Source organism: Melanerpes formicivorus, unplaced genomic scaffold (assembly GCF_026170545.1).
Source record: "Melanerpes formicivorus ecotype bairdi unplaced genomic scaffold, bMelFor1.0.p_v2 SCAF_5, whole genome shotgun sequence".
Classification (NCBI taxonomy): domain Eukaryota; kingdom Metazoa; phylum Chordata; class Aves; order Piciformes; family Picidae; genus Melanerpes; species Melanerpes formicivorus.
In genome coordinates this window covers 36,129,248-36,153,803 of record NW_027142357.1, presented here as the reverse complement: position 1 = coordinate 36,153,803, position 24,556 = coordinate 36,129,248, and the positions used below count along the sequence as shown (strand labels likewise).

The following is a 24,556-nucleotide window of genomic DNA, read 5'->3' as shown; positions in this document are numbered from 1 at the left end:
CAGTTGCAAGATAACTGAGTAATGTAACCTTTCAAAGCAGCAACAAAAAGCGATTAGACCATCCCTTGGATTGAAAATGATTGATTATTACTGCTAATATTGGAATTGAAGTTGACTCTAATGCTTTTTATGTAATTGCTTTATTGAATGCTGCGTAGCTTTATCTGGTAATATATTCAGAACACTGCAAGTTTACCTTTAGCTCCTCATACACCAAGACACACAGGCATATAGTTACAATACATTTGTCCCAAAGACATTGTATTAAACAGCATATACTAAGGTTAGCTCCTGACCTTTCAGTTAAGGTCTGTGGGGAACCTTCTGACTGCAGAATTATCTAATAGATTTGAGTACCAGCAACTTTCCATCCTCTGCATCTGTTCACTGGTTTATTCCATTAACAGTATCAAAATATGTTAAATGTGATTTGGGGCCTTGTGGGCTGTAATAATTAAATCATTTTGAGGACTCTGAAAGCTGGCTCATCTATTTAAAAAAAAAAAATCAATCAAGGACAAGTAAACCACAGTGAAGAAGATTAATAAGAAAGTTTGGGGCTTTTTTTAAATGGATCAGAGTCTGTTAAAACTTTCATTTATCTATAGCCAAAGTAGGGATTTTTCTTTGTTTGATTTACGCTTTTAGAATAGAATAGAATAAACCAGGTTGGAAGAGACCTTCAAGATCATCGCGTCCAACCTATCATCCAACACCACCTAATCAACTAACCCACGTAACCAAGCACCCTGTCAAGTCTCCTCCTGAACACCTCCAGTGACGGCGACATCACCACCTCCCCGGGCAGTCCATTCCAATGGGCAATCACTCTCTTTGTGTAAAACTTCCTCCTGACCTCCAGCCTGAACTTCCCCTGGCGCAGCCTGAGACTGTGTCCTCTAAACAAGCAGCCTTCAGTGTTGAAATGTAACTGCACAGAGTTACATTTTCTCACTTGCTTTTCAGTTTCTTTGCTTTGTTGTCCCCAGTGTCACTCCCTGCTTTTTTGGAGAGAGTTCCAGCGAAGGTCAGTTGTCAATTAGCCATCAATAAATACCTTACATGAGAGCAAAAATTTTGGGCTGCCTGAGCTCCCATTACTAAGCCAAGCAACATGTTTGAAAGCTCATAACAAAAAGCATAAAGTACTTTTAGAGTGTTCCAAACGTAAATACAATGTTACCTTTAAGGCTGTAAGTATGAAAAATATCAAATAAGGTGTGTAATACCAAGCTTTATCATGCGTATATTGACTTAACTGAGACATGCTCACTTATCTACAAAGCAAAAATTGGGTTTTAAGTACTGTACTTTGCAAGACCCTTAGGGCATAATAACATTACTGTCATCATTTACTTGACTTCCCTGTCTCTCACTTGATGCATCTCCAGCCCTTTCAAAACATTGCAGCTATGTGTCTATTTCTGCCACTACACCAGTGGCCTTGGCTAGATGGCTACACAGCTACACATGGTTGACATATAAAACCACCCACAAACAATGCATACACATATGCTCACATAGACACTAGCATGTATACAACATTTAATACTCAGGAGGGTACTAAGACATTGGAACAGGTTGCCCAGGGAGGTTGTGGATGCCCCCTCCCTGGGGGTGCTCAAGGCCAGGTTGAATGTGGCCTTGAGCAACCTGGTCTAGTGGGAGGTATCCCTGCCTACGGCAGGGGGCTTGAAACTAGATGATCTTTAAGGTGCCTTCCAACCCAAGCCACTCTATGATTTCAATTGCCAGTAAAGTGTCTGTTCTGTGAGGCACTCTCTGATGTAGGGGTTTGTCTCTTTTCCCTACTATCAGGTGATAGAACAGGAAGAAATGACCTGAAATTGTGCCAAGGGAGGTTCAGGTTGGAGATTAGGAGCAGTTTCTTTCATCCAAGAGTAGTCAGGCATTGGAATAGGCTGCCCAGAGATGCTGGAGTCACCATCCCTAGACATGTGCAAGAAATGTGTGGACATGGCACTTTTGGACATGGATTAATGGCCATGGTGGTGTAGAGTTGAAGGTTGGACTTAATGATCTTAGAGGTCTTTTCCAACCCAAATAATCATCAAATCAACAAAGTTGGAAAAGACCTCAACGATTATCAAGTCCAACATGTCACCCAAGACCTCATGACTATTAAACTATGGCACCAAGTGCCACATCCAATCCCCTCTTGAACACCTCCAGGGAAAGTGACTCCACCACCTCCCTGGACAGCCCATTCCCAATGGCTAACAACTCTCTCTGTGAAGAGCTTCCTCCTCACCTCCAGCCTAAACTTCCCCTGGTGCAGCTTGAGACTGTGTCCTCTTGTTCTGGTGCTGGTTGCCTGAGAGAGGAGACCAATCCTATGATTCTATAACTTTCCACATCAGTGCAAGAAGGTACTTGGCTTTTTGGTTTTTCTTCCCCACACACACACACTTTTTCATGTTTGGAGCCAATGCTAGAAGTAAGGTTTTCTTGGCACTTTGTGAAGGAATGCAGAGGATAGAGCATTGATATTTCCTTAAAAGAAAAGTGTGATCAATAATAGTAAAAGCTTGGATAAACCCTTATTATTGAACTTCCAAAACTTAAAAATTAATATATGGCCACTACCTGTTAAGCACTGACACAACTTCATGCACTACCAGCTCACTGCTGAGAGTGAGCAAAGCTGAATTTGGCAATCCACATCAGCAGCATGACAAATACTCACTTTCAAAATGGTTTCAATCAAGATACAACTATACCTGGGTTATGAAATATTTAATGACAGCTGAAAAGTACATGTACTGAATTAGTTTAATTGAAAATACTGAAACCTTAGGCAAGTTACTGATTCCAGTCATACAGCACACGCATTTAATACACAGAGCTGCAAACAACTTATTGAAATTCATTTTCACTTCCCCTTCAATACAGCACTGCTTTATTAACACAGGCAAGAATATTAAGAGACCGACAATAAAAACTTTACATGAGCACTGCCTTATGTGCACCACATTTAATAAAAACTTCTGAAAAGTTCCTGGTGTTTAATCAGTGCAGTCTCCTCCTAATCCTTGTCTGTAACAACTCCATTTGTGTATTCCATCCAGGCTGCTGCTTCTAAAAACACACAGCTAACACACACCAGAATTTATTCAATGTATATATATATAAAAAAATATATATTTCTATATCCAGTGTCTGCACTGTGAAGATTTTCAATAGCTGGAAGAAAACTGCTTATTTTGCTTAAAAGCAACTGGGTGATATAAATCAACTCAACACTAATAGGTCAAAAGATCCTAAAGATGTCACAAGTACTGAATTTATTTTTGTCTTCGGCAGCTGCAAACTTGTGTAATTTATGGTTATAAATGTCATACTGTAGAAAAGTAAAACATGCCTCAAATACAGGTAGATATTTTTAAACTATTGATATTTGAAGGTCTTTGGATCTCAGGGGTGATAGAATAAACACCAGAGGACACCAATCAGGGAAAAAGTTCATGTGGTAACACAATAAACATCAGGCATCCCCTTGCCCTGTATTTAATCATGTGGCTGGCACCACCAGCCATGTTTCATACTTCTGTTGACCTACACAATAGGTCAATAAAATCCTAAGAAAGACTTATTAGAGTACCTACCTTATAATTTTTTTAAGTATATTGAAAATGTAATGCTTTAAATGTCAAGATTGTTCAGGAAGTCATACAGTATGAACTGTTATTGCACAGGAACAATTTTAAAACTGCTGTTGACCATGCCAAGGATTATGACTCCTTCCATCACTACTCCATTCTCTACATAACTCCAAACTTTTTTTGCAGCTACTTGGGCTGCACTGGTGGCACAAGCCCCTTCTCAAAGTCTTCTGCTGAAAGTTTGACAGCACTAAGAGACACACAGAGCTTTTAAAACCAAATCTCGTGCAACAGAGTGAAAGTGGGGGAAAAACAGACATCAATCAGTGGGCAAAACCAAGCAGCAAATATTCTGGCTGAAGATAAATAACATAGATTTACTGGTCCTTTCCGCAGAAACAGTTGGGTAGCAAGGCGTGCAAGCTGCAGCGCGGCAGCGACATCAGCTCCGCGTGCAAGGCGTTGGGTTGGCTCCTCTTTGAACATACGCCCTTTCAAGTGAAATTAATCACTCTCTTTATCACTCCTGCAGCATCTGGAGCCATAATCATTACCCAACTGCTGAGAAAGAAATGAAACCACTAATCGCACAGGGAGTAGGGTTTAGCGTTCAGAGTAGGAAAGTTTTTATTAAGTTCTCATTTGAAAAGTGATTTTTCATGGCTAGCCTTCCAGGACATGCCACACAAAAGCTGGATATACTTCAGCAACTGTCTACAACTCATCTCCCAGAATACAGAACCAATATATTTAGAACTGCTATAATGAGGTTTTAACATGCTTTTCCCAGTTTAGCACTATAATCCTAAATTGCTCTTATATTCAATTATGACACAGAGACACGTTTAACCATTACCTTTGAAAGGTCTCTGGAAGAAGAAACTGCAGAAGTATACAAAGTGGTAGACACCAGGCAGCGCAATCAAAAGCAAGGACCAGACGCTGCCTCTGGATTCACACATCACACTCCTCCTGATCTCAGCAGGAATTCCCTATGCAAACCAAAGCTTAAATATCCCAAACTACTATATTAAGTGGGCATTTCACCTTATCTATCCATTGAGGGTGATTAAAATAGACCATATGAACAATATGTCAATAATCTGGATTACCATGAAATATTCCCCCTCCCTCCTAACTTTTCCATTTAATTTTCCTGGCTTTTACCACTCCAATTTTTTAAAAGAAGAAAGAATACTAATAAATTTGGGGGGTTGTAAACAACAAAGAGCAAGCTGACGACAGCAGGACTATTCTCTTACAGACCGGAGGAAAAAATAATACAAACGTCAGGAAATACGACATCAGTGGGCAGACTACCCAAAAATCATATCCCTTGAAAGAGTCAGCTGCTTTATCTGCACCCTGAGAAGAACAACATGCTTCTCAGGGGTTTCTAATACAATTATGTGTATCTTCGCCCCAAATAATTGCGCTTTACACAAAAGCTGAATAAGAAAGTGATTACCCTCATGTACTGAAATTGTTCGATTAAGTGGCAAAGTGAAACTCCTGTTCTAGCTAACTTAAGATACAATGATTAAAAAAATAAACCTGCAGGGCTCTGAACAGGGGCAGCAGAATAATTAAATCCCGTACTCCTGAAACAGGCTGAAAATGCGATCATCCATTTTTAATGCTCCGCCTATACATAACAACAGAAATCTTTCCAACAGCTGCATTCAATTAAAAAAATATTAACCCCAAGGAAAAAGTACAAAACATCCCCATCTGTTTTTCTTGCCACTCACTGCGCTTCTTTTGTGAGTGAAATATGTACAACAATACAATCCAACAAAGTTGAATGAAAAGTACCACAATTCCAATAATAAGCTATCTTTTTTTCTTTCTTTTTTTTTTTTTTCCCCTAAATGAACAATTTAAAAGAAAGCACTTTTGCAGATTTTCCCCTGTGACCTGCAGCTCTGTTCCCATAGTAACTATTGAGGAAAGAAAAGGATAAGTCGCCTAACTTATACTTTTCCCAATACCAACAAAAACCAGGAAAAAAGCACCTTATTCTCAAAAACTATTATTCTCAGGAAGGAAAGGAGGACATTAAAAGATTAGTGTGAATCTCCTGTGTAATCTAGTTTAAACCACCACCTACTGAACATCTGATGTTGGTTAGACAAAGATATTTGTTAAAGCTTGTAGCCTTTGTGTAAAAGAATACTGAAATACTTTTGTGAGCCCAACAATAACAAAATTGCCAGGCACATACTGTAAAATCTCACACCTGAACTCAGTGAGCACCCTCAGAAGTCCGCAGCCAAGCTGCTGCTCAGTACTCATCTCAGCTGAGGACCTAGTACCCTGCCTATTACTTGCAAGCATATAAAGTGCTCATTATAACATACACTTCAGTGTCATTTCTGTTCCTCCTTTGCTTGCCTTTTAAATTTGACTGAGAGTCTGTCCTCCACATATTCCTTGCTGTAGCACTTTTTTTCTAGGAAAATATACAGTAGCCAGAGACCCTTTCCTTAAGTGGTGCCATCAAGAACATTTTCACTGGTGTAAAGTCCCTGCAAGAAAACAGAGCTAATAAGAACACATCAAGTTCCATGGCCAAAGAAAAACAGCATCAGTTTAAGCATTTCTGCATCTCTGATTGCTCTTCCAGGGACAATTCCGGTGTCTCTGACACTGGTTAGCATTCTCTGGGCCAACAGGGCAGGTTCTCCAGTCATGTCCCACATGCTTAGCTTCTAGCCCTGCAGGTTAAGCGCGAATCCAGAAGCTACAGCAGACAAGACCCTAGTGGGTAAGCAATAGGCTGCTGTGGCACATTAAACCAACATAACAGCCACCTTCGAGCACCTGAAGGAAAGGCCAGGGTGAAAGCTAAGCTTCCAGCATAGAAAGATTCTTTAGGAGAGAGACTGAGAATCTGTGTACATACGTCTGCTTCTCTGACAAATTCAGCAGTATTTGCTGCCTGAGGACACAAGGTCTCTGCCAACTTTGAACTGTCTCACCCACCTAAGTACTCTTTGTGCAGCCACTGCAAAGGGTTAGAAAGTAAGGCAATTGATGCATCTCCACAATTCCAACACAAGCTGGATTCAACTGTTCCAAAAACAAGACCAGATGAGGACACCGTATCAGAACTGCAATGATAAAGGCGAAGAGAAGTAGCAGAAATATACGCAATAAAATTTAGCAGTGTTTGGAACAAAAAGGTGAAAATATGGATAGGAAAGGGTAAGGAATAATAAAGGCAAGTATTCAGCAATTTGAGACAACTGCACTCCTGTCTGAGTAAAAATGAGACTAGTTTTGAGCCTACCCTTAAATCTTCTCAAACAGGAGTGACTGGTATCAGTCAGCACATTAAGTTTCATTACCAATGAAATTCTGCAAAACAAATTTGTTTAAAGCTCCAAGAATTACTGGGGTTTTTTTTAATCTTAGCAGAAATAAAACTTCAATTTATATTGTTCCATAAAAATGTTCTTTGCAAAGACTTCAGACAAATAAAGAACTTAAGTACATTTTTTTTACGCTTAGATGACGTTTTCAATGACTACTTAATGAAACCACACCAAGAGATTAAAACCACCTAAACTACTTCAAATTAAACTGCTCATTGCAAAATATTCAAAAAGAGCACCAGCTATGGGACTCTGATATATTGTAAGCCAGGCACTTCTAATTAAAATTGTAAAATATCAGTGGGTGAAAACTCATCTGTAATTTAATATAATTCTGGAGGGCAATGTGTGGAAAATACTTGGTTTGGCAAACCAATTCAAAGAGGATATGTTTATGAATAGAATAGAATGGAATAGGAATGGGATAGGAATGGGAATAGAATAGGAATGGGAATAGGAATAGAACAGACTAGACTAGACTAGAAGACCAGACCAGACCAGGTTGGAAGAGACCTTCAAGATCATTGTGTCCAACCCATCATCCAACACCATCTAATCAACTAAACCATGCATCCAAGGACACCATCAAGTCTCCTCCTAAACACCTCCAATGATGGTGACTCCACCACGTCCCTGGGCAGCCCATTCTAATGGGCAACCACCCTCTCTATGAAGAATTTCTTCCTAACATCCAGTCTAAACCTCCCTTGGCACAGCTTGTTCTGGTGCTGGTTGCCTGGGACGAGAGACTAGCCCCCACCTGACTACAACCTCCCTTCAGGTAGTTGTAGACAGCAATAAGGTCTCCCTTGAGCCTCCTCTTCTCCAGGCTAAGCCACACCAGCTCCCTCATATAGTTTGTTATCCTTAAATTGAAAATACATTAGGAGCAACTACCAAAAGAAGAGTTACTAGTCTAGCCTAGTTCAAGTGCAAAGGTAGAAATAAAGGTGAATAGGTGACTAAAGGTGAATAGGTGAATAAAGGTGAAAAGCACAAATATTATTATTCTACCACAACTTTTTAATTACCAATCTTATGACAAGAACCTTGACAAGTTTTAGAAGGAACTTACTAGATTATTTCTTTTAAATTATTTAATAATTCCTGGTGCTCTGAACATGTAAAGATTGCAAAGAATTGCTGCAGTCCTAAACTCTTAAGCAAATAGTGAAGAACCACAGAATCATTCAAAGTTTGATTAAATCAAGGCTAATTTTCCAGTCTGAAGTTCAAATGTTTAAAATTCCATTCACCAAGCCAGCATAAGAATAACTTATTAGAACATTTGCCACAAAATAAAGTTTGGAGATATCAGACAGGGAGAAATAGCATAAAATTCCAGATGTCACACAAAGGTAACTAAAAGGGACATTTGTACCAAATAAAAAAACCCACCTAGTCTAGGACAGATTATCATTCTTCATCTTGTAGAGCTTTTGGAAAATTATCACTTGTTGCAGAGCAGTCTTTCAGTCTCTTTTCAGGAGGTTTGAGTTCTATTGTCCTTTGAAGATCTGGACCCTTTTTAATGTTTGGTATACACAGGTAAAAGTTTGCCTTTTAAGACATAAGGTCAAACGCACTTCCAAGCCAGCACTTGGCCCTCCTGAAACTGCAATCTTGAGAAAGGGCATTTTATAGAGGTATTATCTGAGAACAGAGAACAAAAGATACTTTTTTTCATCTCAGCTGTAACTGGCTCACCCACATTCACGAGCAGTTCAAAGGTTCCTCCACATTAGAAGTTGTTCTCCAAAAAGTTCATTTCATACCCTTTCCATTAGGATTGTTTCTGAAGATCTGATGATCAAATCCCATTTGTAGGCCTTATTTTAAGAAGGACCTTCAAATATGAGTAATAACTCTGATTTAAAGTTATTTTGTGCTCACCTGGGGCAAGAGAACTTACAGCTCACCACACCTAGCTCCCAGGAATTCACAGAGACCGGAAGATTAATCATTTCTTCCTCATGTAGAAATCTCTCCACTGTGATCAGCTATATTACAAATCTACTTCCCAGTCTGATTTCTCACTTTTGCTGCTCCTCCATTCCTACCAGGGAACCTGTCCCTGCTGGGCTAAATCACCATCCTGATCCATTTTTTGGAGAGAATTACAGATGGAGAACTCATTGGAATACCAGATCTGGGTTTCTAATAATCCCCTTCTTCCCTTTGTTAGTAGACGGCACATTTCCTGTGTGAAATAGCATTTTACCATAATTAGAGAGCTATTTTCCTAAAAATCAGAACATTTTCATCATGCATACAAACATATTTTTATATTCCCCTTCTTTAAAAGCAAACAAAAAAAATCCATCCACATCACAGCTTTGTATCTGAGAGCCACCTCTATGGAGTATGTCCCTTTTCCTTTTCATTCTGTTAGTATTTTGGGGGAAATGGCACATGCACAGTTACTGAGATGTAGTTTCTAAAGGAGCTGAAGATATCAGCAGTGATGGCAAGACTGCAACCTATCCATGCAGCAACTGCAAGTGTCTTGCAAATGTCTCTGGGCAGGGTTAATTCTCAGCATTGGTAATCTGAATTATCATCCCCTCTACTGTAAAACACTCACAATATTTCCTGTGTTGCCCATACTTTAGACTTGACTTTGATCAACTGGAATCACAGAATGGTCCAGGACAGAAAGGATCTCCGAAGGTCTTCCAGTCCAACCTCCCCACAGTCAGCAGGGACATCCCCAACTAGATCAGGTTGTCCAGGGCCTCATTTACCCTTACCTTGAATATCTCCAGGGAAGGGGCCTCAACCACCTCTCTGGACAACCTGTGCCAGTGTTGTACCACCCTCATATTGAAGAACTTCTTCCTGATATCCAATCTCAATCTGCTCTTCTCCAGTTTGAAGACATTGCCCCTTGTCCTGTCACTGCAGGTCTTTATAAATGGTCTCTCTCCATCCTTCCTATAGGCCCCCTTCAGGTACTGGAAGGCTGCTATCTGGTCTCCCTGGAGTGTCCTCTTCTCCAGGCTGAACAAGCCCAGTTCCCTCAGCCTGTCCTCATAGCAGAGGTGGTCCAACGCACTGATTGTTTTTGTGGCCCTCCTCTGGACCCTTTCCATCAGGTCCATGTCCTGATGAATCATGCTGTGGAATCATGTGTGCACCAATATACTATATAAAAGCTTGGCCATCACTGAAACACAGATGTATTTGCATTACAGAAATTCCAGGCACTTTTAGAACCATTCAAGAGCTGAAGAAAATCAACATGGTGAAATATGCAAATTGCTAACCGTCTCTTGCTTTAAACAATATTAATTTACAAGGCTTTAGATCTAATTAAATTTTTCTCGAGATTTTATCACTAAAAATGCTTTGTTAGTAGCAAGTGTTGGAAAATTATTCAGCTATTTGAGGTTGCTGAGTAATTTAATTGATATAATTATTGCTTTCATGTTTAGGCTGGCAGTCATAAAATAAGTGTCTGACAAAGAAGTGTCTTGAAACCAAGAGATACAGTGTGCAGATATTTCAACATTAATCTATTATCTCTAGGAACCAAAAGCTAAAAATAAATGTATTTAAGAAAGGCCACAAATAAGCAAAATGCAAGTGATAGACCTTCAAATAGCTGAGGGAAGAGTGTGTATAATCTATCTCACTCTGCCAAGTTCTTACACTTTCACAAATATGAAGAGCCTGAGATTTTTTGTAGATGCAGTCATTTCCATACAATTGCTTTCACCTATACCAAGACCCCCAAGCCCAGCATGAAAATGCATGGGTCTTTATTTGATAAAGCTAAAAAAAGTCTGCTTTATAAACTTCAGTGCTGAGACATTGCTTTTTATTTTCCCCCCATCCATATTACGGATGCACCTCTGGACTTCTGTGAGCTAGGAAAATTTACCTTAATACATATAAATTAATTTTCTTAAAGTCAGAGCTTTCAGTAGCATAATCTTATTCAATTATAAAGCATGACATCCCAATACAAAGCTGAATTTCTGTCCAGCAGGTAACTTACCAAGCTTGCAAAAGACAAAACACAATTTAAAAGCAAAACAGCTCATCTTCTTTCCCATTAGGGACTGCTCATTTCTCACTGGATTGCTTCATTTAAAAAAAGACAACAGCTGCAGGTTTGCTTTCTATCAGAATGGATCTGTTCAGTTCTCACATTAAAAGCTACCAATGCATTATTATTGTTACACAAAGCACAGATCTCACAAACCAAGGTCTCCAGGATCTACAGTCTAAAGTTGTTTTGTTATTAATATACTGCCACAACATGTTATGTTAACCCTGTTACCCTCTCCAGATCCACCTGCTCCATTCAAATTGCCAACCTCTCTCTTCCTAAAACACTTCTCTGTCATCTTTTGAAAGAAAGATGCACCTTTGAGATTGACCATAGCTGAAAAATCATTTCAAGCATGCAGGAGCTAGCCACATATGCCACCCTGACAACAGACTGCATTTACACTCTCTTGTAAAGAGATTTCAAGGTCACTGAGATTCCACTTTGGTACACACACTCCCAGATGCCTCAAAAATTAATCATAAAATCACAGAATGATTGGTTGGAAGGGACATTAGAGATCATCAACGCCAACCTACCAACCAGCACCAGAACAAGGGGACACAGTCTCAAGCTGCACCAGGGGAGGTTTAGACTCGAGGTGAGGAGGAAGTTCTTCACTGAGCGAGTCATTCGTCATTGGAACGGGTTGCCCAGGGAGGTGATTGAGTCGTCAACCCTGGAGGCGTTCAAGAGGAGATTGGACGTGGCACATGGTCTAGTCATGGGCTCTGTGCTGATGGGTTGGACTCGATGATCCTCGAGGTCCTTTCCAACCTAAGTGATACTGTGATACCATAGGCATAGATGTCTCTCAGCTAGGCTCAGCTGTTCAAGGCCTCCCATTCCAGAGTGTCACCGTATGCAGCACATGCACCACATGCACCAGAACTACCCAAAGAAAGTAATTGGGTACACCCTGGCACCCTAGCTCCTTTTAACCAAGATTTTTCCCAAGTATCCATTCAGCCTACTGAGAGAAACCTCAGCTCCTTGTGTTCCTTGAGGTGATTGTAAAAGCGATTCAGGAATTTGAAATGCTGCTGCTTCACTACTACTGCAGAGAAAATAGAGGCTTCACAAGTGATACTTTTTTCCTTAGCAAAATGAAGTGTTTTGGGTCAATATAGTGTTCACTTCAACCTAGAACTAGATGTAACTTTTATCTAAGTTTCAACAACATATCCCCATAAGAAAGAAAAAAAAATTGTTTACAAATACAAAAATATTTAACTGGAGGAAAAAAAAACCAAAACTGTTTTGTTTGTTGTTTTGTTGCTTTTCCTATACAGGACAATGAATTTGGCTCAATCTTACAAGTTATTTTCATTTGGAAAACATTTCACTCAAAGTTGTTTTCTATTTAGAATCATCACCACATAGGCAGAGAAAGTGCATTATTATACTGGTAGCATTTAAGGCTTTTAAAATTACTCTTGAGAGCTCCCACATTTCTAATTCACTGTGGGAGTCACAAGAACTGACAATTTTCTTCTGCATCTGAGAGGGAGACCTTCACAAGGAGCTCATCACCAGGCTTTCAGAGCATGGTACCCCACGTTCACACAAACCTGTGCACCACCGTTTCTTAGTTACAGAGGCATCTGCCTCCGATGTCTTTGAAGCATCAATATCTCCTTATTGTGAGCTGGAACCATCAAATTAAATTACATTTTTATGACTCCAAATACACACCCCTAAAGACAGACAGTACAATACGCTTCAGAACTGAAGAGAGACAGCATTGAAAGGTCTAATTTGTCTTAAGAAAACAACTGTACCTTTCAAAGCTTGTTCAAAAGTTAATCACATTGAATTGGAGAAAGACAGTTTATGTTGTTGTTTATTTCCTCTTCATTTTACATGCAAGACATTATAAAGCAGGTCTTTAAAAATAAAGTATCAGATTTTATTTAACCAGCACTTCACCAGCACTCAACCTCCCATTCCAGCAGCCAGGGTGAGAAGATTGTGTAGATCCTACCAGAAGGACAAGAGTCTTCCCAGAAGGACAAGAGTCTTCCCAGAAGGACAGGAACCTCCCCAGAATAGTTGTTTCATTATTCAGCTAATTCAGTCTCTTACCTTCTAAAGAACTATAATTTAAAAACAAATAACCAAAACAACTAAGCAACTCTCCAGAAAAATGGAAGGAAATTATTTTTCCATCAAATTTAATCATTCTGTTGCTCAGTGATAAAAAAGCCAAATCTCAAAGGGATCCTGGGCAATAAAACCTCTGGTTCAGTTGCATATTTTTGATGAAGTACTTTGAGTAAATATTTCCCAAATTTGCCAATCTTTCCATTTCACTAAGCATTCTCTGTTTTGTGTTGTGCTATGAAACAAATGGCCAATGTGTCACAGATTCCCAGATTGCACTGGATTGGAAGGGATCCTCCTAGGTTATCTTGTCCAACCCTGCCCTGCAGTGAGCAGGAACACCTCCAGCTAGATCAGGCTGCCTGGGGCCACATGGAGTTGATCTTCAATGTCTCCAGGGACGATGCTTCAACCACACCCCTGGGCAAACTGTGCCATGCTCAGTTTCAGGCATCTGTACCATACCATTTCCCACCTAACTCCTCTCTGTCACCAAGGATCACAGTGCAATGAATGTGCCTTCACAGAAGTTTCCAAACTTTGTGCACACCCTACACTGAACATTCAAACACTGCAGGTATCCAATCGGACTGACAGACAGAAATCATTCACTAAATGTACCACAGAAATTATAAACAGATAAGCCAAGAGTATGGACTTCTGGCTCGCTTCTTCATGAAAGATGCTGGTGTGCCCTCCTCATTCAAACATGAAAATATTCAATTTTACAAATGTAGCAATGTTGGGATGATCTCAGGAGCCAGTAAAAATTTTACTCTTGGCTAAAAAGCACTAAGGATTCCAGAATCAAACTCCAGAGTCATTCTGGTGCACAACTGTAACAGGCATGAAATTAAACCCCTCTACTTTTCAGTTTAAAAACCAAAATAATAGAAGACATTATCAGGCTTTTTTAATTTATTATTGAGCTAAACCAGCATGAAGAAAGTATAAACACTTGACTGTTGAATACAGGACTTATCTAGTAGATAAAAGAAGATATCTTCTTCCTACCTGTTTTCCAGACAAAATGATGACCTCTCCTGGCTTCCAGATCAGCTGTTTGTAACAAGAAAACAAACAGAAGGAAGGACTTCCCCAGGCTCTGCCATGCCCAATGAGGAGAAACCCAGTTCTGTTGTAGAAGCATAATTCAGATAATTCAGTCTCTTGTCTTCTTTGGTCCTAAAATTAAGGAAAAGAGGAAAAACTTCTTGAAAAACTTAAAGTACCAAGGCAATAGTCTCAGCCTAAGAATAACCTGGTGGTCACTGTGCATTTCAGTGCCTATGGGCCAGATTTGCTGAGGACAAGGTTCTTATAGAGGCTTCACTTGAAGAGAAAAAGGAGAGAGAGAGAAGAGGCAATTCTCAGAGGACCTGCAGTTCCATGCTATCAAAGCAGTCATCGTCAATGCTTTTAGCAGGTTCTTAAGCAGAAATCTACCAGTGCAAACAAATCACAAGAGATATGATAACGGTCTGCAATTCTGTGTCCCCTCTTTTCTCTGTTTAATTTATCACACTATATGCAGACTAAACTAAACCTGAGAAGAGATTCCAGGTGCAAAATTTGCCTCTGAATATAGACCCCCAACTCCAACATATTAAGATCCCTGACAATTGAAAAGTGAGACCTGGAATTGTTTTATCTCCATACCATATGTGACCATGGAATGCACAAAAACAACATGAGAAATGCAGAAGGAAAAGCTTGCTTATCAATACATGGTGAACAAGCCTGGAAAAGAAAAGGCATTACTCACGCACTGCTCTGTAATTTGGGACTTGAATGCAGCAAGTCCCTGATCTTTGGACTCAAGATCAGCAGCCAGTTACTCTGTAGAGGTCTCTCTGATCAAGAGAATTTAATTAAAACTTAGAGAGGCAAAAGCCCATTTAGAGCTTAGACTGGCCCCTTCTGTGAAGGAAAACAAAAAATGCCTTTATAAATATATTAATGGCAAAAGGAGGGGCAAGGACAACCTCCACTCCTTAGTGGACACAGAGGGGAATATTGTCACAAAAGATGAGGAAAAGGCAGAGGTACTTAACACCTTCTATGCCTCAATTTTTAATAGCAAGATATTCTTCAGGACAACTGGCCTCCTCAGCTGGCAGACAGAGGCAGGGAGCAGTATAGTTCCCCTGTAATCCAGGAGGAAGCAGTTAGAGACCTGCTCAGCCACTTGGATCCCCACAAGTCCATGGGACCAGATGGGATCCATGCTAGGGTGCTGAGAGAGCTGGCAGATGAGCTGGCCAAGCCACTCTCCATCACTTTCAACAGTACTGGCTCACTGGAGAGGTCCCAGATGACTGGAAGCTGGCCAACGTGATGCTCATCCACAAGAAGGGCCAGAAGAAGGAGCCAGGGAATTACAGACCTCTCAGCCTGACCTCAGTGCCAGGCAAGGTTATGGAACAGGTCATCTTGAGTGCAATCACACAGCACTTGCAGGATGGCCAAGGGATCAGGCCCAGCCAGCGTGGATTTAGGAAGGGCAGGTCCTGCTTGACCAATCTGATCTCCTTCTGTGATCAGGTGACTGCCTGGTGGATGTGGGGGAGGCTGTGGATGTAGTCTACCTGGACTTTGGCAAGGCCTTTGACACCGTCACCCATAGCAAACTCCTGGCCAAGCTGTCAGCCCATGGCTTGGACAGTAGCCCACTGCACTGGGTTAGGAACTGGCTGGAGGGCCAAGCCCAGAGAGTGGTGGTGAATGGTGCCACATCCAGCTGGCACATTGTGACTGAGACTGGAATGCACCAAGTATTATTATTGGAACAGGTTTACATCATAGAACTTATTAAAATAATCATTTTGCAGCACCAGAAGCAAAGAGGAACGTCTCTCTGCATCTCCCATACAAAGCAGGAGCCTAACCTCCAAATGCAAACATCCACATTCTCTATGTACCATAGGAAAGCTCCAAAGATGAGAGATAAAGAAGGCATACAATAAAACAAAATCTTAAAAATTCTGATTTAGCCCAGTAATTGAAAGCTCTGATTTTCTTATCCCAGAAGATGTCCAACAAGTCACTCATTTAAAGAGGTTTTACATGAGTTTCAAGTCATTTTGGATTCATCCACATTCAAGTGGAGCAGCTTTGAAGTCTCAACAAAAGTTCATGGTACATGCCACAATAAAACAAGAGATAGTTTCCAATGTAAAATTGCATATTAATTCTTTTCTTATGTAATGACATTTGCATTTATACCATGTTCAAATCCTCAACATAGTTTTACTTATTAGTGATTAATCCAACTTTTATAGGTTAACAATGTCACATCCACATTAGCATTAGGAGAGCGATAAAACCCATCTTCAAGATTTGCCTTCATTGGCATAATCTTGGTGATTTTCATTAAAATTATCAGTTCTTAGAAGTGTAGTCCAGAAAATTCCATTGCATTCTTAACCTTATGAAAAGCAACATTGTCATAATACATAATACACAGCATAGTTCTCGATAAGAAACTGAAGATTAGCCTGAAAATAGTACCTACTGACTATACACTAAAACTTTTCCTTTCAAGCTGCATTTAAATTACTTTGAAACAGTTTCTATCATGATAAATTCATGCAATTATATTTAATCAGATATTGACTGACTGCAGTAGAAGGCATAATGTTGTATCTGTTATCTGGCTTAGTTCATTCTTGCGTTTCAGATGAACAGCATTTCAGGTAAGACCTGAAAAACCATCAGGCTGACCAAATGCAGTAATGTGGGCAAGGGACCAGATCTATTCCTTTGCTTATGTTTTTATGTTCATATAATTCAGAATTCACATTTAATTCAGAATGCACCCCACTGAGTCCCACCACCTGGACAGTGTAACACAGACCTAAAGTGGCCTTATATAAAGCACAAGCGAAACTCAGAAATCTTGAGCATCCTTCAGAAATGCAATGCCCAGGATGAGGGGAAAAAGAGTCCTCAAACATCCTGCAACTAATGGGATTTTTGCCCATCTAGATGGCTGCTCACCTCACACAGATGAGCTGAGGAGGTGGAACAACTCGTCCAGTGTCTTCAGCATTGCAGTTACTGTCTATGACCATCAGAAAACTGAGTCACCGACTTTCTGCCAAGGGAAAGAGAAGGAATTAGTGACATTGGCTCCAACACTGTTCACACCAGAAAATGCAAAACAAGGGAAGGCATTATTCAGATACCCAGATTTAAGTTCTGGAGGGGAGCCAGCATGCTCAGCCCTGTGCAGACAACACTAATCTGAATTGCAGGGCAGAAGAACGCCATACAAACACCACATCTTCAACAGGTAGGGCATGAAAAGGGCAAATCCAAGGAAACCTCAGACAACAGCTGATAAAGATGCCAAGGTTTTCAATGAAGGACCAGTAGGGCTCATCAGTTGCTTTCTCAATACACTGCCTTCATCTCAGCATTCAAAGGGTCAGTAAACAGCAGTAAATCCCTGGGAGTAGCAGCCTCCTGCCCAAAACGAGGGGTTTCACATATGTTCATTCCTTGGGCAGGACTACAAAGATAACTGGCTACTGCTCCCTGTGGAGCAAGAGCTGAGATTACATTAAGTCAGAAAAAAAATAGAAATAAATTAAGACACCATGACACTGATTCTAATCTCACCCTCCCCAGCAGAGCTCAGTAGAGTCCACTGATTTACACCACAGCAAAGCACAATAAAAATTGGTCTGTATATCTAGGTTTGTGTAACACAGTTTAGAACAGTAGCTGTTCTGGCCTGATACGATAAAAAATTATTGCACAGGCAACATATGCTATCTACAGAAATATGAATAAATTACATTATGAAGGCCACCAACACTTCACATGAAATTTAGCTACAGTATATCTCAGCTCCCAAATGTGTCAGCATGGCTAGCTGTAAACTGGCAAATACAGAGAGAAATGGGGGGGGGGGGGGGGGGGGGGGGGGGGAGGGTGGAAAGAAAAAGAAAAGAAATTTCCATTTAAAACATTTATTTCAGTGAGACAAGTCATGATTAAATTCCTGCCACTGCTTGAATATGTTCAAGATATGTGTTCTACTCTGAAAAAATATCTCCCTTTCCCAAAACTGATTGTCTGGATTTATCCAATATCCTTTATAATACAGGCCTAGCCCATTAGTAGTCTGCACTAATGTAGTCTCATGAAATTAAATAATGAGGAGTTGTTTTCAAATATTTGAAGGATTAGTCACAAGCACCCTTTTAATTTTCTTTGGTTTGCATGGAATCTTGTTCAGATAAACAAGGGCATCGTGCATTAGCTGTAATGGCTGGGAATACCTTGAAAATATCTTGAAAAAGCCCTCTGCAAGTTTTCTAATGATCATCACAATTCGTTTACATCATCTAATCCACTGCAACATCTCTTAACGACACGATTGAACAAAAACCAGTTTAGAATAACAAGGCTTCATTTAGAAACCCACATTTCTGCTGAAAACATGGCATTCAAATATAGTGTCAAAATGTGATAAATAAATGAATATGCATACTGCTGACAACTACACATCTTATTTCTGAAGTGTTCAAAATTTACTTCTTTTCAACACTAATGAAACATCCAGCACTCACGTCCCTGTCTAATCCCTGCTTAGCAAGGGAGGGGAAAAAGCTTCTAGGAGACTCTTCCCATTTTCCAGCCACTGCTGAGCACTCAGAGGCAGATGTTTCCAAGTGATAGGCACTGAACTAGTGTCCAAGACACACCAGACTCCTCAAAAGCATCAGAGAATCATAGAATCAATAAGGTTGGAAGAGACCTCAAAGATCCTCAAAGATCCAAGGCTGAGAGACAAAAGATGGATGATCCAATTTTGACTCCTCATTCTACATATACTGCAGAGGCAGAGAAAGGACCAGATGTTCTTTCTGCATGTTTTCACGAGACAAGAGTCATTCTTCAGTCATTCTGCATCATTATGGTGGTTTAGGAAAGTTCAAGCTGGCTCTGTTCCAACATAGAATTATAAAGGATTTATTACTGAACTTCAAAAAAGATCAACTTTAAGTGATCTAAACCTGAGACATGATTTCTGCCTTGTCATACATCAATTAAATTCCCCCTGAGTTCACCAGGAGTTGCAACCTTCCCTGTCATGGGTAAATCTGACCTACTTTTACTGTATGAGAAGGGAGTGCTGACAAGGACACCTGGGTAGCACTCTCCATTTAAAATACACGATGCAATTAAAATAATTCCAAACACTTTAAATAGCAACACACAAAAAAGCAATTGCAGATCATATGCGTGGCTATAAGTCATTTGGCAGGTGTCTAGCACAAAGATAAGCATCATTAATTGTGAATAAATTTTCTTAATACAAATGTAAGCGGTAATTATGCAACTGTTTGCCTACTACACACAGCACAAACCCACTGCCTGTGATATTCCAAGATAATTTGGATGTTTATATCATACTCAGATAGCAGTAAAATCTGCCTTGCCTTCTCAGAAAGCTGCTCACCAAAAAGCTAATTTGATTCTGCCCTGAAGTAGCAGAATGCCTGGGCTGCAACAGCAAAGGCTGATCACCACAGATATGCACTGCAGACCAGTGCTGGAGGAGGTACTTCCAAAAAACCACTAGTGCTACAGGTGTTGAGTTTAGTATAATGAAAGTGTTTGCACAATGACATGCATCAAACTAGGAACACACCTTCAGATGTATCTGGCTATGTGCCTAAGACAAAGGTGTATGTGCACGCTATCCAATATTATACTTTATGATGAAAAAAGTTACCTTAGATTTCCATTACTTCCCTCTGGAAAACAAACACTAACCATTCTTCCCTTATACGTGTGGAGAGAGAGAGTCTTCCAGTTAAAGTAGGGGCACTCTAAATTCATTCCACCTCCAACTGTGTCAGAAACCTCCTGTAGAAAGAGTCACTTAAGGTCACACTCCAACACTAATACTTGATTCTGCAAGCACTTCCCTTGATTTCAGCAGTGTGACTTTGCATATATGAGAACAGTAGCCTGATTTTCTATACCTCTGCCTCTTCATCTCCAAACCTTAACTGAGAATGGAAGCATTTTAGAAAAGCCTGGATAGAAATGCGTAGTATGAATGGGCCAGATTTATGCATCAGGTTGACAATTGCCTGACAGTAGTTCTGTCCTAAGTGGTCACTCATCAAGAATCAAAATATTAAGCTTCACAATTCTTTGGTAATTTGCCACAGTTACTGTAAGGGTAAATAATGCCTGAAAGAACACATCTGCATATAGAAGATAGGTCCAAACAACCAACAGACAGTCAAAGCCAGTCTGCTTTGGGCCACGGGTAAGCCTGCACAACCTCCAGATCGATAAAGCTGAACATAAATACAACCTTGTCCATTTTCATTTGTAAATCATAACCTTCCTCAACACTCAGCTGCTGGAAAACCTAGTAGGTAGTCACCACTTTTACCAGTTACATTTGAAAGTTCAGGTATTTTGGTGATGTCTGTAGTCAAATAATAAGAATCTATTCATTATCATTTTCCCTCTGTTCAATTGTATACACTTCTCGTGTCACAGCTATGGAAGATCCTGGGGATTAGAAGCAAGAATATTAAATTACTGTACTGCTAATTAATTTCTTCTTAACTTATATCAGTTTGTTTGGGGTAAAACTCATGAATCCTAAGTTCTCCTGCTTCAGTTTTCATACATCCTAAAAGCGTAACAAAACCAGGTTTGAATTTAGAAGTTTATAATTAAACATAGCTAAGTGGATTATAATGAAAGATGTTCCAGCAAGGGAGCTCAAACCGATGCATTATGACTACATTAAAGAAAACACCAGAGAATAGACTTTCCATCAGTAGAACAACTTTAATTAAAACAGTGATAGAGCAGAGCTGTTCTCTGAAACGATGCTACTGTTACATCTCCTTCATGGCAAATACTTCCAATGAACTCTATGGGAACCCACTCGACTTGCAATAAAAAATCCTGCATGTGATTTCAGACTTTTCTGAGTAATCCAGTTCAAAAGATCACTTAAATGTAGTTGAAGCAAAACTTGAATAATTTGTACACAAACTCTGCCAGAAGAGAAGGGAGAATTTCAAAGTGAAGGATTTCAGTGTTTATTAAAGATGCCATCCTGATGCTCTTCAGCTGTATGATCACCTAAGACCACTCATGCCCCCTGGGAGCAGAATGAATGATGCTCAACAACCAAGGAGCTCCCCAACATCTCTCTATACAGTAATCATTCAGTGTGACCCAGTATGCAAGTGTCCAAGGGTTATCCAAGCCTTGGACTTATTAATGGTATTTAACAACCACAAACCCTCTGGTGCCTTAGGTGTATCTTAGCATTCAAAGGAGCCTAATTTACCTTCACAAATGTTCTTCAAGCTATTATCATACTACTCGCAGCAGGAACAAGTGCAGAGCAATTAAGATTAAAATGCTCAAGACTGTCAATAGGTTTCTCTAGTGAACTCAGGCATTGATTTTTTTCTGAGCAGCAGAATATGAAAAGTGTCAAATACCTTTACATAACCTTTTCACACTGCTTATGCACTTTCATATATTTCAAGATGGGCTGCACAAACTCAAACCAAGCATCTGCAGAGTCCCATATCCTGTCTCCAATGGGACAACATTGTCAAATGCCCAGGGTGCAAGAAGTGCAAAACCAAAGCATTCATAAATAATACTCCTCACTACACCTTCCCAGCCTCCAACAAGTTGAAGCGTCCACATCTCTCTCCTGCGTCAGATCTCGTTACCTGACAGCCCTCTTACAAGCTTAGGGAATCACATCCTGAATCTATAAAGTTTGGGGAGTTTTTTTTCCATAGGTTATGCCCCATATGTACCCTGGATGCTTCCTCACAACAGGCTTGTCAGCCAGTGCAGCAAAACACAGCCCAGATTAAGCTCAGTGATGTTTTTATAGCAATAAACACAACCTTTCCATAACAACAAAACATTATAGCCTTGAGGGGGAAAAAGTTTCTTTTTGTTTAGTTTCTCAATGGAAAAGTTTGAGCCTGTTATCAATACGCTGTTCTGCTGTAGCTTTTATCATTGGCACTGGATGAACTAAAGGTCCTTTCAAACTCAGCTATATCTAAGTATTGCTGTCACAGTTGCATAGATCTTGGATTACTGTTAAATTGCAATTAAGCAGACAAAGTGAAAAAGCACTGGCAGTGCTTCCAACATCATTTCAGTAAATGCTATTGCAAGTTGTTGTTCAAAGAGGATTACTCTCACTTCACTGGCAAACCACCACATATAATGCACATTCAGCACTATAATACCATTTGAAAAGTAGTATTGGAAATTATTTTCCTTTAAGAGGTAAAACTACAAATCAGAGTCTGGGGAGAACAAACTCCCTACTTTATCAGCATGACCATTCACATTGAAAGCATCAGAAAGCTTCAAAGTCACCAATTACAAGGCAACAGAATTAATAAAACAAAACACCAAAACCAAAACCAAACAACAAACCACCTCATAACCTGTGCCACAGGAGCAACAGCAGATTTTCCTAGCATTCCCATCAAAGTGCTTTCAGTTCACAGAAATTAAATTGCTTTACTGCAGTGATTTTTTTTCCCTACATTCTGATATTACTTTATATTATTTGATATTAATACAGCATCACAGGCTGTAGGTCAGATGGCTCTTTTTCTCCTCATGGGAACACGGCCACCATGCAGAGTTGATCAATCTCAAACACAAGGTCAAAACAATACAATCAAGTACCACCAAGCCTGTCAGCTCAGCAAAGACTGTCTCTGCTTAGCAGGGGAAGGACCATCTGCTTCCTTGCCACAGGACTGGCATATCTGGAGATTATCTCAAATTTGCTCCACTTCTATGGAGCAACCACAGCAACCAAGTGCAGGCACACACACCCCCCTGACCTACAAACTAATACCTGACCAAACACATTAAGTACAGATAAGCAGGGTAATGCTATCAGTTTGAATTGTTACTCAGTTCTGGGAAAAAGTAGGCGGGGTTCAGTTTTGAACCTCTAAATACTGGTGACTATAGCTAAAAAAAAACCCCTCCACTCTTGTACACAAATATGCAGAGGCCAGCTTCAATACTTCTTGAATGTAGAGAGGTTTCCTTCTGCTGTAACACTTACATGGAGAATAATTTCTTTTCCACAATACCCATACCTCTATTTGTACGTAGTCATTATTTTTTTGCCATTTGCAATACGTCGCTCTGGTCTATACCCAAATGAGCTAATATGGAGAGACACACACACATCCACAAGATAAATTCCATTTCAAAAACCTCATTTCCAAAGTGCTGGAAAAAAACATTTATTCTAATGCATCCTCTGTCACCAGCTGTTTATTTCAGTGCATCAGAGTACAAAGGAGAAAATATGGAGCACGATGCAATGGAAATGCTGTATCACTCCAAAACCACACAGGCTCTGCAGAGGAGCACTGTTAATCAAGGACTGACACTGTAGTTCTTCACTTCCTACCAAACATCACCAGTGAAGTTTCATGATGAAGCCTCCTACAACTAAGCCTCCACCATTTCCTCAGAATAAAATCCTGAATAAGTCAGGTCCCTTGCAAGAATAACTACTTCAAATATTTGCAGCTAGAGGTGTCAAAAGAAATTAATCAAATACATTTAGTGATGTCTCCCTATTGATTCATTCATTTTCCTTCCATTCACTTTGCAACAGATGTTGCCAGTCATTGGTGCCAACTGGCTCAGGCAGAGAGTGTAATAAAAATCATAGAATGGTAAGGGTTGGAAGGGACCTCCAGAGATCATTGAGTCCAACCCCCTGACAAAACAGGATCACCTAGGGCATGTCACACAAGAATGCACCCAGACATGTCTTGAAACTCTCCAGAGAAGGAGACTCCACAACCTCTCTGGGTAGCCTCTCCAGTGCTCCATCACCCTCATACCAAAGAAGTTTTTCCTTATGTTGAGGTGGAATTTCCCATGTTCCAGTTTGTATCAATTGCCCCTCATCCTATCACAGGACACCACTGACAACAGTCTGGCCCCTTCTTCTTGACACCGACCCTTCAGATATTTGTATATGTTAATGAGATTTCCTCTCAGTCTTCTCTTTTCCAGGTTAAACAGCCCCAGGTCTCTCAGCCTTTCTTCATCAGAGAGATGTTTCCATCCCTTAATCATTCCCTGGACCCCTCCATTGGACACTCTCTGGTATATCCCTGTTTCTCTTGAACTGGGGAGCGCAGAACTGGACATGATGCTCCAGATGTGGTCTCACTAAGGCAGAGTAGGGAGGGAGGAGAACCTGCCTGACCTGCTTGCCCACTCTCTTAGCACACCCCAGGATACTACTGACATTCTTGGCCAAAAGGCCATATTGCTGTCCCATGGATAACTTACTGTTCATCAGGACTCCAAGGTCCTCTTCC

At 40.2% G+C, this 24,556-nt stretch overlaps 1 protein-coding gene across 1 annotated transcript in view; it reads right to left on the bottom strand.

Annotated features, from left to right (window-relative positions):
- THSD7B (thrombospondin type 1 domain containing 7B) overlaps window positions 1–17,247 on the bottom strand; it is a 304,792-nt gene extending 287,545 nt beyond the window's left edge. Inside the window, exons 1-2 of the mRNA XM_068139154.1 lie at window positions 17,157–17,247; window positions 14,172–14,342 (exon numbers count right to left, since the gene is read on the bottom strand). Coding sequence (XP_067995255.1) covers window positions 14,172–14,307 — 136 coding nt within the window. The 5' untranslated portion in view covers window positions 14,308–14,342; window positions 17,157–17,247. The remainder of the gene's footprint in view (window positions 1–14,171; window positions 14,343–17,156) is intronic.
- Window positions 17,248–24,556: the final 7,309 nt, after the last annotated feature.